Source organism: Phaseolus vulgaris, chromosome 2, assembly GCF_000499845.2.
Source record: "Phaseolus vulgaris cultivar G19833 chromosome 2, P. vulgaris v2.0, whole genome shotgun sequence".
NCBI classification, from domain to species: domain Eukaryota; kingdom Viridiplantae; phylum Streptophyta; class Magnoliopsida; order Fabales; family Fabaceae; genus Phaseolus; species Phaseolus vulgaris.
In genome coordinates, this window is record NC_023758.2 from 38739206 (window position 1) to 38755762 (window position 16557).

At 30.0% G+C, this 16557-nt stretch overlaps 2 protein-coding genes across 6 annotated transcripts; one reads left to right on the forward strand and one right to left on the reverse strand.

Moving 5' to 3' along the window:
* The first annotated feature begins 4974 nt into the window (after window positions 1-4974).
* Window positions 4975-7847, forward strand: LOC137811937 (sulfite exporter TauE/SafE family protein 2-like). Its single transcript, XM_068613802.1, has 4 exons — window positions 4975-5943; window positions 6497-6631; window positions 6713-6859; window positions 7307-7847. The coding sequence occupies exons 1-4, from the start codon at window positions 5056-5058 to the stop codon at window positions 7613-7615; spliced, it is 1479 nt and encodes a 492-aa protein (XP_068469903.1). The 5' UTR covers window positions 4975-5055; the 3' UTR covers window positions 7616-7847.
* A 1507-nt stretch (window positions 7848-9354) lies between these two features.
* Window positions 9355-15293, reverse strand: LOC137811936 (kinesin-like protein KIN-14C). 5 transcript variants are annotated; one of them, XM_068613797.1, is made up of 17 exons: window positions 15078-15293; window positions 14723-14974; window positions 14491-14635; window positions 13793-13902; window positions 13583-13702; window positions 13205-13387; window positions 12694-12870; window positions 12514-12588; window positions 12253-12399; window positions 12025-12160; window positions 11815-11927; window positions 11014-11175; window positions 10731-10930; window positions 10433-10514; window positions 10262-10366; window positions 10068-10175; window positions 9355-9915 (listed from the first exon to the last, which is right to left on the reverse strand). In XM_068613797.1, exons 1-17 carry the CDS (start codon window positions 15099-15101, stop codon window positions 9727-9729), a joined length of 2328 nt encoding a protein of 775 aa, XP_068469898.1. In that variant the 5' UTR covers window positions 15102-15293; the 3' UTR covers window positions 9355-9726. The 5 variants fall into 5 exon arrangements, with proteins under 5 accessions (XP_068469898.1, XP_068469899.1, XP_068469901.1 ...); XM_068613798.1 differs by having other exon boundaries at window positions 11815-11924; window positions 15078-15283; XM_068613800.1 differs by having other exon boundaries at window positions 11815-11924; window positions 13205-13348; window positions 15078-15280.
* Between the last annotated feature and the right edge of the window lie 1264 nt (window positions 15294-16557).

Sequence of the window (16557 nt, forward strand, 5' to 3'; positions counted from 1 at the left end):
TATTAACATAATGTTTCATGCGTAAAGAAATTATGATTTTTCATTAATTAACAATATAAAACTGGTTTACACATGACTATCAAATTATTTTTCAAAACCGCAATCTGACATATTAAGAAACCTAATTTTGATCATATAAAAGTTCAAACTTTAAACTTTATCACTACCACAAAAAAAAATCAACATTATTAAAAAAAATTTAATTATGAATCTAAATCAGTAGGGAAATTTAATATTATCTACTGATATTATCTATAGACAACATTACTTACGGATATTACCCATATATCTGAATTCGTAGGTAAATTCAACATTACTTACCAATTCTTATCCATAGATCTTTATTATCTATGAACTATTACCCACAAATTTTTTTTATTATCTACCAACTATTATCCACGAATTTTTAATTACCTACCAACTATTATCCACAGTTTTATTACCTATCAATTATTATCCATAAATCTCTATTACCTACCAATTATTAGCCACAGATCTCTATTACCTACCAATTATTATCCACAGGTCTCTATACCTATCAACTATTATCATAATAATTATATACATAATATCAAAAATATTATTATAATACGAATAATAATAAAATTATAACTAATGTTCATAAATAATAATAAATATACATATTATTAATATTATAAAATTAATAATACTAATATAATAATATAAATAATATTATTAGAATTATATTAATAATATCAACAATATTCTTATTAATAATATTAATAGTATTAGTAATATTAATAGTATTAATAATATTAATAATATTAATAATATTAATAATATTAATAATATAAATAAAATTAATAATATTAGTAATATAATAAAATATTAATATTATTTATAATATTAACACTGTTTATAATATTTAATAATACTATTAATATTTAGTAATATTAATAATATTTAGTAATATTAATAATATTTAGTAATATTAATAATATTTAGTAATATTAATAATATTTAGTAATATTAATAATATTTAGTAATATTAATAATATTTAGTAATATTAATAATATTTAATAATATTTAATAATATTAATAATATTTAATTGTATTAATAATATTTAATTTTATTAATAATATTTAATAATATTAATAATCTATAAAAAAAAATTATTTACAAAATTAGTTCTTATTTTGATCCTTATTTCAATATTTATTTTGTTATTTCATATGAATTACTTAAAAAATAAAATTATTGTTTAATTTTTTAAACTAATATTAAAATACAGTTTTTATTCGCAAACTAACTTCTCCCCTCTTTCCTTAATTCCTTATTTTAAGGCAACAATAGAAAGAAAGAAAGAGTATACTCTCACTCATTCCCACACCAACTAGTGTTTATGCTAATATTTAATAATATTAATACTATTTAATAATATTAATAATCTTTAATAATATTATGGTATTTAATAATATTAATGATATTAATAGTATTAGTGATATTAATAATATTTAATAAAAATATTTTAATAATATTTAATAATATTAATAATTTTTAATATTAATAATATTTAATAATATCATTAATATTAATAATATTTAATAATACTTAATAATATTTAATAATATTAATAGCATTATTATTCAAATTAATAATGTTATTAATTTGAATAATAATAATATTAATAACATTATTAATATTTAATAATATCAATAACATTAATAATATTTAATAATATTAATAACATTAATAATATTTAATAATATTATTAATTATTAATAATGTTATTAATTTGAATAAAAATAATAAAATAAATTATGTTAAATATATGAATAATATTAATAATATTTATATTAATAATTATATTAATATTGATAATCATACTAATAAGTATAATAATAATCATAACATGACAACAAAACTTGAGTGATGTAATGGGTTAAAACTTCTTTGGTCATTCTCCAAGAGACTTGGTATTCAAGTCCCACTTGCTGCTATATAATATATATTAATTGTTAATTATAAATTAGTAGATATAAATCAATTTTAGACACATATAATAATTAATTCTTTTTCCTAAAATAAATTTCAATTTAATAATTTTCTAATAGTTTATAAGTTAAACTTATATACATTCATCTTCTTAAAACATTTTGGCATTAATTCTTTTCTAGATGTAATAATCCCTTAGATATGGGTTGAATCTATCAATATAAAAAAATACATTGAATGAAAACAAATTCCATAAATGGATATGAAAAAACATTAAGAAAAAACAAAATCATGGTAGGCATGCATGTGCATTGTCCTAACTAGATACCAAGTAAGAGTTATAACTTTGTAATTAATGAGGTAGTTAAATGCATTTACATTTTTTTTTCAAATTTTTTAAATTTTCTTCTTCCAAGTCTCCTTTTATGACTACAACGTCTTTTTTTTTTCATGTTCTTTCACACAACATCACATAAAATCATTTTAACCACTTATTTTACATGTTGTTCAATATATAACAATACAATAAATTATATTGAATAATAGCGTAGAAAAAGTTTTATGTTGATACTTAAACCTTTTGATAAAGATATGTTGTTAAAGTCGTGGATTTGGAGAGGTTTTGAAGAAGCTAAACTTTGATTAAGTTGAATCTTCCGGAGCTTGTTGAGAAAATATCGAGTGAATGTTAATTTGGAGAAGATTTTCCAATGTTGAAGTTAGTAAAATTTTAGGAATTTATTTTAGAAGTATTTAATAAATAAATAAAAAGATATTGATTAAGTATTTTATAGAGAATCATGTTATAATTATTAACTTTTGGGTATAGGTTAATATCCAAAGATAAGTTGGATATTTCACTAATCAATTTGTTATCAGAAAGGAAAATGTTATTTTGACAACTGCACATTGAAAAGACATTAATTTACAACTGTAAATTTACAATTTTAAAATTGTTCCATTTCAGTAAAATATTATTTTTCTATCTTGTTGTAATATGACAGAGGATTATTAACATATCAATCATGTACGATCGGAACTAGACGGGTCCTATTAGCCTCGGTACCTAGTTCTGATCGATTGATATGTTTAAAATACATTAACTTTCAAAAGAAAATTAACAAGACTAAGTTGTACGAAAAACTAGGTAATATACCTCTAGTCAATATCCGTACGTTAATCTCGACCCAACAATAACGATGTTCATTACAAACATATAAATAAGCACAACTTTCAAGAAAATGGTACGTCATTATTATGCATTAATTGTACCGAGCATTGGATACTGAATACTTATTTGAGCGTCAGAGTAACTTTTGCAGGTGTTCTCTCAATCCAGAGCCTATGAAAGAAGCGAGAGTGAAGAAAGAAAGAGTTAACCGAACAAATATGAAAAGTGAATGAAGATATAGATACCGACTGACCAAAACGAAGAAGGGAATTGTTTGGTCGGTAAAATTTCTCTCAATCTATTTTATATGAAAATAAATACTTTATAACAAAATCACATTTTCAAGTTATTCTAAATTTTTTGGATTCACTTAATAGTAATAGTTGGGTGGTACAAGATAGGTCGAATTAAAAATCATTTTATGCATGGTTTTTAGAATATTACCATGATGAAATTAAAAAATTTACTATATGTAATAAAACATGATCGAAAGATGATAAGAAAATGAATTATATTGTTAGTCAATATGCATTAAATTAGTACTTTGAGTTTTTCTTCTCTCTTATCATTTGCTTTATTTTATTAATTAACTTCTTCATCTCTATCTAATTATTTGTCTCCCAGTTTGTCACTTTCTTTGTCCTGTATTGTCACTCTTAGATTCCCTTCTATTTATCTTCACAACCGAAACAAAATCACTTCTGTTGGTTCACTTCTAGATTTTGTTTTTCCCCCTTTTTCTGTGAAGTCAAAATGCACTTCAGTGGTAACTGGTAACTCATTCAATATTCAAAATGAACTACAATTTCAAGAAATTTATTCATTAACAGAAACTACACAATACTATAAAAATTAACATAATCATTATACAATACATGATTATACGACAATGTCTGCTCATCAAAATTGATTAATATTTGAAGGATCCTAACTAAATTAATAGAAGAGGATTAGATACTGGGATCATCAGTTAGATTTTTGTGTGACTTATGCATCTTTTAAGAATTGTTGTCCAAAAATATAAAAAAAAGTCCACTTGAGTTTAATTAAATTAGTAATAGTTTCAAAATTTAACATTCATTTATTATTTGTTATGGTTGTAATCAGAAACTAAATCCATCTTATTTGTAAAGAATAGGAACTAAATACATCAACTACAAAGTATAGGGATACTAATCCATTCTAACCAAAAGTTGTAAAAAAATATTATATGCACTAATAAGTGATACAATTTAAGAGGAAAGGAGGAAAAGAAAAGGTGAAAAAAAAAATAACACCGTCATGTCTTGCAGCTTCAAAAAATGAAACAGCGTTGAAATATCTAAACATAGCAATGGAGACACTGTTGTAGTGTCTTTTCGATGTTAGCATGGTGAAAAGGGTAAAAGGTTCATCATTATATTAAAATTATAATAATTAAAAAGGGGGGAAACATCTATATATTAGTAATAAATTAAAAAACAGGGGGAAACGTTAGTTATTACTAAATTGTATTATTACTTTGTTGAAAAATTGATTAATTTTACTACAGTAAGTTTAAAAAAATTACTGTAAGTTATTTATTTCTAATGCATAAAAATGTTATTAGAAGGCCTAAAAGTACCACATAATTTTTTTTAACTCTTAAAAAATAAAATGAAAAAAAATAAAAACAGTAAGTAAAAAAAAGTAAAGTAATTCTCTTATAATTAACTATTTAATATAATAAATAAATAAAAATAGGTGGTTTATAGTATATTGAGATATAAAAGATATAATCGTGAGTAATCTGTTGTAACATTGCCCTTAACCTGTTGTAATCCTTAAAGAAACTCAATTTTCTACTGTGCCACATTTTTCTAATCTTTGTCTTATGTGACCCTTTTTGTTTTTGCTTATTTTCAAAAGGCTCTGTTACCATTCCCTCTTTATCCTTATAAAAAGGCTATGCACATTCAGTTATTCACTCATACACCTTACAATTTTGTACAAACCCTCAAACAAATGAGGATTTTTCACAGCCTCACATGTTTGGTTCTTACCTTCATCTCCTTCAACCCTTGTAATGCTGAACAAGCACAAACTATTTTAGATGTCCTTAGCAGTAAACATCTCCTACAGAAAATATATGAATGGGGAAATGGTGCACAAGGATTCCAAGAAGCCCAGATTCAATTTTCAGGCCCTATAGTGCTGGCAGGAGTATTGTGTTTCATTGCTTCTTCTATATCCAGTGCTGGTGGTATTGGTGGTGGTGGACTTTTCATTCCAATATTGACTATTGTGGCTGGCCTAGACCTCAAAATAGCTTCAAGTTTGTCAGCTTTCATGGTCACAGGAGGGTCTATTGCAAATGTCATGTGCAATCTTTGTGCCACAAGTCCTAAATTTGGTGGCAAGTCATTGATTGACTATGACATAGCACTTTTATCAGAACCATGTATGCTGCTAGGAGTGAGTATTGGAGTCATATGCAACCTTGTATTCCCAGAATGGTTGATTACTATGCTGTTTGCTGTCTTTCTCACATGGTCTACCTCAAAGACTTGCAACAGTGGAGTGCTGTTTTGGAAGATTGAATCAGAAGAGAGGAGGAAAAATGATGGATTTGAGGGGCTTGAAAACAGACTATTAGAACATGGTGGTGGTGAAGTAAGGGAAGGGGGAATGAAGGTGAACAAAGAAAAAGAAGGGATGAAAAGTGTTGAAGAACAGGTTCTGGTTCCTGAAGAAAATATCAGGGTGAGAATCCCTTTGCTGAAATTGGTGGTCTTACTCTTGGTCTGGTTCACTTTCTTCTCCCTCTATCTTCTTCGTGGCAATAAATATGGACAGGTTAGATTTTACTCTTCCTTACTTTTGGCTGTGTAGTGATGTTATAGATCAGTTATAAATAAGCATAAGTGCAGGAGAACAATAATAGGGTCCCTGAGTTCACTAAATTCAAGATTGAGGGTGTCTTTAATTTCTGTTTCAAAAAATTAGTTTTAGTTAGTACATAAGCAAAGTTGCTCAGATAACTGGTGGAGGGTGGTGCAAGGTATACTAATGGAGCAGGGTGTAGAATTGAGGAAGTGAAAAATGATGGAAACATATGTGAAAACATCTTACTTGGTTTCTGTTTTTCATTTTTAAAATATTTGCTTTGAAAACAATCTTCAAAATTTAATAAATTTTAGATGAGAAATTGATGCTAAGTAGCATATAATTAAATAATTTTTAAAAGCAAAAGGTGAGAGAAAATCAAATCCTCAGAATTCTGTTGTCTATTCTTCTCTCTTTTGTTGTCATTTCAAGTCCTTTTCTTTGTGGTGGAATATAGTGTTTGGAGTTGTGATTATACATGCATAAGATGAATGAAGTTGTGATGCAATTGTTGTAATAATAGAGTATCATTCCAATGGAGCCATGTGGTGTGGGATACTGGATTCTTTCATCAGCTCAACTCCCTCTTGCCTTATTTTTCACTGCTTGGATTGTATACAGAAAAGATAGCCATGAAGATCAAAATCTCACGCAAGAGGTTCGTAAAACATCATACACTGAAAACTAACACTTGAATGTTGCTTAAAGTTACAACCTGATTCAATCAAATTGGATGCAGGACCCATGCCTATCCTCAAGGGGACCATCAAACAAGCTTATTTTTCCAATGATGGCACTGCTAGCAGGGATATTGGGTGGTGTCTTTGGAATTGGAGGTGGAATGCTGATAAGTCCACTTCTTCTGCATGTTGGAATAGCTCCTGAGGTAAGTTTCATGAACATATTAACATCAGATTCAGATGTACTTCCTTCTATCTTCGACATAATAAAAACAATAATCATACTGAATAAAAATGATAGTTAATTTTATTTTTTTTCTCAATCTTATTTAAAAAAATAACTTCATTTATAAACTTACCCCTTTATGTTACTTGATGGAAAACTACAAATTTATGAAAACTTGTTCCATTTTAAAGGTCTTGTGGTTGATATCAAAACAAACAGTACTTTGAGATGATTTTGTTAAATAAGATGAAAAATTAGTTGATATTGATAAAAAAAAATTCTTATATTCCATACAAGATGAAGCAACACATCATGATGATTAACATAAAGCATTAGTGGCTAGTCCAATTCATCAACTCACTAATGATTACAGTGCTTGGCTAATAAACTGGCATTGACTAAGCACTCAAATTATTTTGTTGCATAGGTGACAGCAGCAACATGTTCTTTCATGGTTTTCTTCTCATCTACCATGTCAGCATTGCAATACCTGTTGTTGGGCATGGATCACATAGAGACTGGCCTAATCTTGGCCATAATATGCTTTGTTGCATCACTTCTTGGGTTGTTAGTGGTGCAGAGAGCAATTCAAAGCTATGGAAGACCATCCTTAATAGTATTTTCGGTTAGCATAGTGATGACTTTAAGTGTTGTTCTAATGACTAGCTTTGGAATGATTCGAACATGGAAAGACTATATATCAGGGAGATACATGGGATTCAAACTACCATGTTGAAAACCAATTTTGTTCAATGAGTGTCTCATTCTATGCTAGTTATGTCTCACTAAATTTGAGTGTCAACATCAGAGTATAAAGTTATGAATCAGGTAAATTTTTTGGACCTTTTGTATTTAATGCAAAACACTTTACTAGGGAACACTGTGTGCCTATGATATTCTCGGATCAAGAACATGTGACATCTTGCCAGAAAAACATATAAATGAAAGTTGTCATCTGTTAAAAGAAATTCTCTTGACATATTCTGTCACAAATAAGAACCTAAAAAGTGTTGGTTGAAGAAAGGATTGAAAACCCTGCACAGGTGGTCTTGGTTCCATCACAAGATTTTTATGTTACAATGAAAAAATACAGTTGAAAAGAGTCTCATTTTCGCTCCCAACAGTTCCTGTAAAGAATCAGAACACCAAAACATAAGAAAATTGAGGAAATTGAAGATCTATGTTTTCAGTTTTCAATGCTCTACGTATCTTTTACCGGAATTATGAAAAAGTGAATTTCTCTTCAAAGGAAAACCAAATCCTTTAAAGAATTAATTCTAAACTTTTAATCACTTGTGTGTTTACCCGCATTTGTGTATAATCCTGTAACTGAGGATCATTTCATAAAGTTAAAAAGTTATTTGAGTTTTGCACTAATTGAATCTATACCGTCCTTAATGTTAAAATTACAACTTCATGATCTGAAAATTAATTATTCATAATAAATTTAAACTTATTTATGTTAAACAATTTGTCAACAGCGTAGATTATCATTTTAGTTATGCAGTCCGTGATACAAAGTTCACCTTTTTAATTCATATGATTAAAAATCATTCCTTTTACTGTACACACATTTTTTAATCTCTATTTTACATTATCTATACACTTAAGAATTAAAAAAGATTAAAAATACCATGATAGAAGCTAAAAAATATTAAGTGTAAAGCTTATACTTTTATTTATCTGTGAAAATCAAATAAGGTATCAAATTAATGTAAAATTTACACCCATATATATGAAATAATCGTTCATCCGTATCAAATTTCATTATTCCTCATTGACAAATCATATTTTGAGTTTTGTTGTAAGGGTTGAAATTCAGATAAATCAATTTTTATTCACTTGAAAGTAATAATTGTGTCATATTTCAATTACTCAATTTGACTTAATTCAACCCAAATAATTAGGTTGATGATTTATTGAAATTGAACTCAATCTGATTTAATCTTGATAAAGTATTTATGTGAAACCCAAGATGTAATTTCATTAAAATTATCAAGTAACATTAATAAAAAAATAGCAATATAAATATTATTAAACTTATTTTAATATTTTATTTACCAAATGTATATTTTTTAAATATTAAATAAGAGTCTATCTTAAAAAAGTCTAAAAAAGTGGTTTGAAAATTATCAATTTTAAGAAAATATTACAAATTTTATGATCAGAAACTTAATATTGAATTTAATAAAAAGATATATAGAAATTCAATTCAATTCAACCCTACCCTAAATTCTTTTATTAGAATAGATGAAGGATTTATCTCAGTAGCCAGCCTATAAATATAAATAAATGGATACACGGCAAACAAAATTGCTCAAGTGGGATTGAATCCCACCGCCCCCCTTGTTGCGTTGTTCAAGGCTCATCTTACAGATGTCATCTAAAATTATGTCCAAACGAAGCTTAACCTCTTAAATAGTGAGGGAAGAAAAGGACCAAGAATTTTGCTAACATCCTGGGGGCAAAGAATGCTTTCTTAGCAAAGAATCATTAGAATAGCAAGTGCTAAATATAAATTAAGAATTATCTCATGTCGCATCTGAATGATAAACAAAGTATTGGTAGTACATATATTTCACTGGAGGCTAAAGCCAAGCCTCTACAACCAATTTACACAAAAAAGCTAGATTCTCTTTTACACTCTCGTACAATAGCAGCAAAAGGAATATATATTTTTTCTTCATTCTGCCGCTAAAGCAGGACAAATAAACAAAAATAATTTTGGTCATGGTTGAAACCTATTGTTAGGCAAAGCTCTCTTTTAACCATAGCTCAAACGGGAGGACAAATAAACAAAAATAATTTTGGTCATGATTGAAACCTATGGTTAGGCAAAGCTCTCTTTTAACCATAGCTCAAACGGGATTCTGAGGAGCGTGTTGATGAAGTATGAGTTTGACGCCGTGGAATCCCAATTTCACATGCATTGACTCTGGCTGCAAAGCGAAGAGAGCATAGTGACTCACTAGTGGAAGATTGATCAGGTGAGATGTTGACAAACATCAACGTTTTGGAGTCGCCACCTAGACATGGCTGCCATGAATAATAGTTAAGAAGCATTACAAAATAAAGCAATTTTAAACTAAGCATATTTAAGTAGGAGTTATAACATTTTCAGTTTTTAATTTGAATACAGTAAGAGCAACTACATCAATTTATCAATGAAAATTTTAACAGGGGCAAACCTGAAGAAGGTACGTCAACTTGGAATTCCTAAAAGGAATATGCTCTTCTTTCTTTCCTCCCAAAGCAAATATGACATCGCTTAAAGACGATAGACTTTTGTTGATAGCCTAAACGAGACCGTAAATAAAATCACTGTTATTACAATAAAAGTAGAATGGTTAGTATGCTTAATAGCATGCAGATCAATAGATACCTGAGTTTCCTTCAACCGATCTCCCATTGCCCCACTCCTTGAGAGTCTTTCACTCCCCGCAAGATCAATCAGGTTCAAGACACCTTGGACTTGTTGTTCAGTGTTCTATAAAATAGAGGGTGTCACAAAATAATTCAGGAGAAAAAATGAACATAAACAAAAATATTGTACCTCATTTTTCCCACTTATACGCAAGGTAAAGACAAAGTGGCTTCTCGATGACTGTTCATTCATTTGTGTTCTTCCCACTGACCTGAAAAAAAACGAGTCTCACAATTTTTTATTTTCTTTGTTTATGATCCAATGTCCATAATAAATTATTATTAGATTTTCTAACTGTACCATCTACAGAAACTTAGCAGCTTCTATTGTTTAGTTGAAAAGAAATAACTAGTCATCTGACATTCATTGTTGCACACATCTATCCAGAAAGGTCAAAGAACCTTTTTCAAACAAGGAAGACATATACCTGCTTTGTGCAGCCTGCTGTAAGAGGGAGGAAATCTCATCTGCGCTACAAACATCCTTTATGGTAAGGTCCGAAACATGTGTGTTTCCATTTGCATCATGTTTGATAGTGTACTGCTTGCTGCTGGAAGCACCATTTTCCTTTCGTGCATATGATAACAAATCTCTGATGGTCTCATTATATATTTCGAGTATTGATGCCTGGAATTGTTTAATTAAAATTTTCAGTTTCCATCGGTAGATGTGGCCACATGAAAATTGAAAATCAGATGCAGTATACTAACCTGCATTGTGTACTTCCATCCCTGGTCTTTTAGAGACTGGCTAGTCTGGAATATCTGTTCTAAAGAACGTGGTATCAATCCTTTCAGATCTGGCGCATCAGGCCTACCCATCATAGTATAGGTTTTACCTGAACCCGTCTGTCCATATGCAAAGATGCACACCTGCCATAGTAACCATTGCCCTCAGTGTCAAAAGACTTTAGACCCAAATCAACACAAACAAAAACAAGAAAAAATATGAATGAAAAGGATAAGCCTCGTGCGAGGCATATTTAAAATTGTATGTGACCCATTCCTCCTCTGTTCTGCATCTCACGACTGAGACAACTTTTCAAGAAATAAACAGAACTGAGTTGTCTTCAGCCATCTTAATAGTCTATTTGAACAAGTTCATAATAAATAACAAATTTAAAGAATATGTGCTTGAAGCGTTGATAGTATACTCAACAAGAGATAGTTAACAACAACCAAAGTAATCATTAATTAATGATTTTTTCCTATGAAGGGCAAAAGACAGACAATCATACACTACAAACAATAATAATAACATTAATCTTTATCCAACACGCACTGTGTTTCATTTAAATAAATAAATAAAAAGTATCCGAAAGCTAAGTCATCCCTGTATTTTAAAAAATGAAAATCATTGTCCCAAACATAGGCACTAGGATACGGTACTTTTTTTTGTTCCCAACACCAATGGCTATTTTTTTTCGTGCTCATTTTGATCATTATTTCTTGTGTACTGTGATCTGCCACACAAATACAGATACTGAACAGAGGAGGCAAACTAGAAATTACCTTGTAGCCATCAAGTGCACTTTGTACCAGCTGTGAAATCTCTACAAAAACGTCACGCTGAGAAGCTTCCTGATCGAATACCTTATCAAATGTGAAATTGTACTTCTGCCCTGCTGAATAATATTAATGGATGGGATTGTAATGCTCGTCAAAGCATGTATTTGTAAATCATAAAATACAATAGCTGTACAAAAATGTTTGTATATATACCGCTTTGTGACAATTCAATGTCCCGACCAAGCGCTTCTGTTGACGTAGGGAAAGAAACAACCGTGTCTGTTCCCGTATTCTCATCTGGTAGGAGCGGCCGTACACGGCAGAAAACACGAATATTTCCTTTTAGTTCCTGAAATATAATTTAATTAGAAACCATTGACCTATAAGTGGAGATTTACATCATAAAAACCAAAGTAAATATATATGAAAAGCAAGCAATACCAGAATAGTGTTATGCAGTTTTTTCCTTAGCTTCTCTCCTTCAACTACTTGAAATTCTTTATCTGCCAAACGATCCTGTAGTTTCTGTATAATTTTATTCTGCTCTTCAAACACTATTCTTGTTTCTGAAGCTGATAGATCAGCATTCTAACAGAAAGAAAATAAAGTTGTTTCAGGTCTAGTTGTATGGTAAACAAGAAAATTAGAAAATTATATGGTAAACAACTATTCCATGTCAAGAATAAAAACCAACGACATTACCTTTAACTTTTCTTTTTCCGCAAACAACTGCTTCTGCAGTATATGTATTTGATCTTTTTGAGATGAACAAGTCTCCTATAAAGAAACCCCACAATAACATAAATCCACCGGACACAAAAGTGCAAGTTAATGAACCAAAAAAACAAAATATATAGAAGTGAACAAAACAAATCAACAAACCTCAATAGCATTTGTTTTAATCGTCAACTTATCTAAGTGTGTACATATTTTCCCAGTATATTCTTCGTGACATACTACTTTTTCGGTTAATTCATGTACTTGTCCCAATAAATGGTCACGATGATCTTTAATTTTCTTTAAGTCTTCGTTCTGCTTTATAAGCTCGTTATGTGAAACCTAAAAAAAAATTAAAAAAATTAGAAAAAATAAAGGCAACGAACACAGAAAGGAGAGCGACTATCAAGATACTTCAACGACAACAGGGAGTTAATGCTAATAATAACGGTACCAGTAAAATACAATAGGTTCTTCACAAAGGTAAGCTATTTCCAGTTAATCACTTCCATTTCGCACCCAATGTAGCAAAATAATTATCAAAATGTTCACATAATAATTCATATGGTTTTAAAAAATTATACAAATCAGTGGGAAAAATTCACAAAACAACACAGTTCACGGACAAAAAATCATACAACACTTTAGAGAAAGAGAGAAAATACAGACAACTTACTTTAAGAGATGACAACTGATCCTGCACTGCCTTATAGTGGCATCTTACATTGCTAAGGCTCTCAACAATGGTTGTTTTCTCTGTTTCAACTCGTTTAAGGGCCTCGTTACATGTTTCAAGTTGAGATTGAAGTCTACTATTGTACTGCAGTAAGTTCATATTATACTCCTGTGAGAAAGTGGCCTGCAAAACTCAATAGTTTTAAAAGGAACAGATAATGAGGGAGGCTGTAGGATTCAAATAACAGAAAACATGAAAATCTTTTTTAAGTGCAGAATTTACCCAAGAGAGCAATAATTTTGTATAACTCGGAGGTAAAGTTCAATAGTCCAATATTTTACCAATAATAATCTTATACAGAATATAGCATTAAATCACCTGCTTCTCAGCAACTGATTTCTCATCCCGAACTTTCTCAAGCTCAGCTGATTTCTCATCCCGAACTTTCTCAGCTTCAGTTCTGACTTCCTTTTCTTTACCATAACAATTAATCGCTTCCTAGATTTGAAGTCACAAAAAAATATATCATTGGGAAATAAAGTAACTTCTCTTGAGATATTCCACAACAAAGATAGCAGGCAGCTTTACCAATTTATCTGATTCTTCCTTCACAATTCTCTCTTCCAGAGAAGAATTTTTCATCCTCAAATCAGATAGAGTCTCCTTCAACTCATCAATCTTATTCTTCATCTCAGTTTCTGAGAAAACAGAAATGTATGGTGATAAAATAATTGTGCTTTCCATATGAATTTTCTGAACTGACAACTAAAGATAATAAGTTCTATCCGGACTTTAAGGGACTATAGAGTCAATCTTATTCTTCATCTCAATCTCTGAGAAAACAGAAATGTATGGTCATAAAATAATTTTCCTTTCCATATGAATTTTATGGTCTGACAACCAAAAATAATAAATTCTATTCGGGCAAAGGACTATAGAGTCAATCACAGAAAATTTAAAATAAAAATTACTAAACAAAATATATAATCCCTCAACAAGCTAAATACATCACCAAATGATTACAATAGCCATATTACTATTTCACTGTGTATTGAAGAACGAACGTCTCTATCTATGAGTAAACTCTACTTCACCTAAATCCCTACCTGCTTCTAGCCACACAGCAAACTATACAACAATATACAAATACCTTCTCCCGCTCAACACATAAGTACAGCACAAATAGTAGCTAGCATACTTCAAGCGCAATTTTAAGAGATTTTCAATAGTATATCAGCATATCGACTCAACTTATTCTCAAAAATTTCCGAAGAGATGAAACTCACCAGTATCATTGCACTTCTTCTCAGAAGCCTCTAGCTCAGACTGAAGCTTTTCCTTTTCTTGAACATGCCCTTCTTCTATCCTTTTATACCAGCGAACGCAGGCCTTAAGGCGCTTAATAAGAACCGTCATCTGGTCCATATTTTTCTGCCAAACAAACCACAAAACAGTAAAGAACAAAAGGAAAAAAAATTGTTGACTAATTGATTAAATTAAGAACATCACAAAACAAACCTTATTATTATCATAGGTATTCCCCTTCTTCTTTTCCTTCTTTTCATTCAGCAAAGTCTCCACCTCCTCCTTCGTGAAATCAACCGCCTCGGTGACATCACTCGTCGTGTTAAGATCGGAGCGATTGGTGACAACGGAAAACGGTGTTCTAGCCCTCCCAGCAGAAGCGGCACCGCCCTGTGGCTCCATCTTCTCAGCTCCGATGCCCCTGCGACGCATGTTCGGAGTAGCTTCGTCGGGGCCTAACTTTTTCTGGAAGCAAAAACGAAGTGGTTTAGAGGGAAATGCTGCAATGTTTGGATTGTAAGAAAACGAAATAAAGATTTGAGTTTGGAGGAGCAAAGGCTTTACATACATTACTCTGATTGCGGGAAGCCATGTGAGGCTTCGGAAATGGAGGTTGTGAAGCGAGTTGGTAGGTTAGGGTTCAGAGAGAGAAGTGCGTGGAGCGCGAATTTTGAACTTGGATCTGGCGGTCAAGGTACTCTTCCGTCTTCTTCTGTTTATGGAAGTAAGTGCTGTTACTCTTGTTTTCAAATTATTATCAATTTTGAAACCAACGTTCACATTCGTCGCTCTTCAACTATACAAGAAAATAAATAATTCTCATAATAGTCAGTGGCTATTATTTAAAAAAATTTAAAATAGTAAAGTTTTCAATTTATTAAATTTGTAATTTTCAAATTTTTCCTTTCTTTTCTTGTGTGCCTTGTATATCTCACGTTCATTTCTATTATTTTTTACCTTTTATAGTGTGGCGTTTGTCAATGCCATTCTATCATAATGTTACTGTAAATGCCATGACCAATGTGTTATCATAATTTATTACATTAAAATGGATAAATTATCTTCTTTTTTATGTATTGAGTATATCAACTTTAGTCTATGTTTTGTATAACGTGATAATATATGAAAGATTATTATCTCAGAATTTTTAAAAAAAAACATGTATATCTATAGGCTAAATTAAAATTTCCTTGATATTCAAAAATAGAATTATCAAATAAATTCACCCCAATATACATTTATTGTTCGAGCAATATAAAAAAAAAAAGAGGTTATCATATTTTCACAAACAAATCAATATCAAAATAATTAAGACTAAATATAAAAAAAAAATATAGTTATAAATGTGGAAAAAAGTGCTATGATTTAGTAAATTGATAGTTTTTGTACTACAAACTATGATTTTGTATAAATGGAAAAACATGTGCAAACTTAAGCAGAAAGAGGGATTGGGAATTAAAGACATAGAATTTATCAATAAAGATTTTTTACTAAATGGAAATGGAGAATGGGCTCGGTGAGCAAGGCTTATGGATATATATATATATATATACTAGAGTCAAAATATGGAACATTGAGAAGTCTTAATGGAAAGAGTCCTGATATATTGATACCCTCTGCACATGACACACATTTGACGCTATAGACGTGATAATGACGTGTCAGAGTGAGATTGCGTGCGAATGAGCAGCGCGAGCTCCAAAATAGGATAAAAAAAGAATATATTACATCGGTTCTTAGAAACAACCGATGTAATATATTTTTTTTTTAACTCACAATGACCCATATTACACCGATTAAGTCATCTAACCGATGTAATATATGACCCATATTAAAAAAATTGATTTTTTTTTCATAAAGAGTGGGTGGATCATAAACATCACATAGGTAACTACTTACAGACACACAGGTAACCAATTTTGCGCGTGCCAGAACCTGTGGCTGGGAACCAGCTCTGGTAGGATTATTACATCGGTTAAACTATCTAACCGATGTAATATATGGTTTTTATTAAAAAAAATTGATTTTTTTCATGAAGAGTGGGTGAT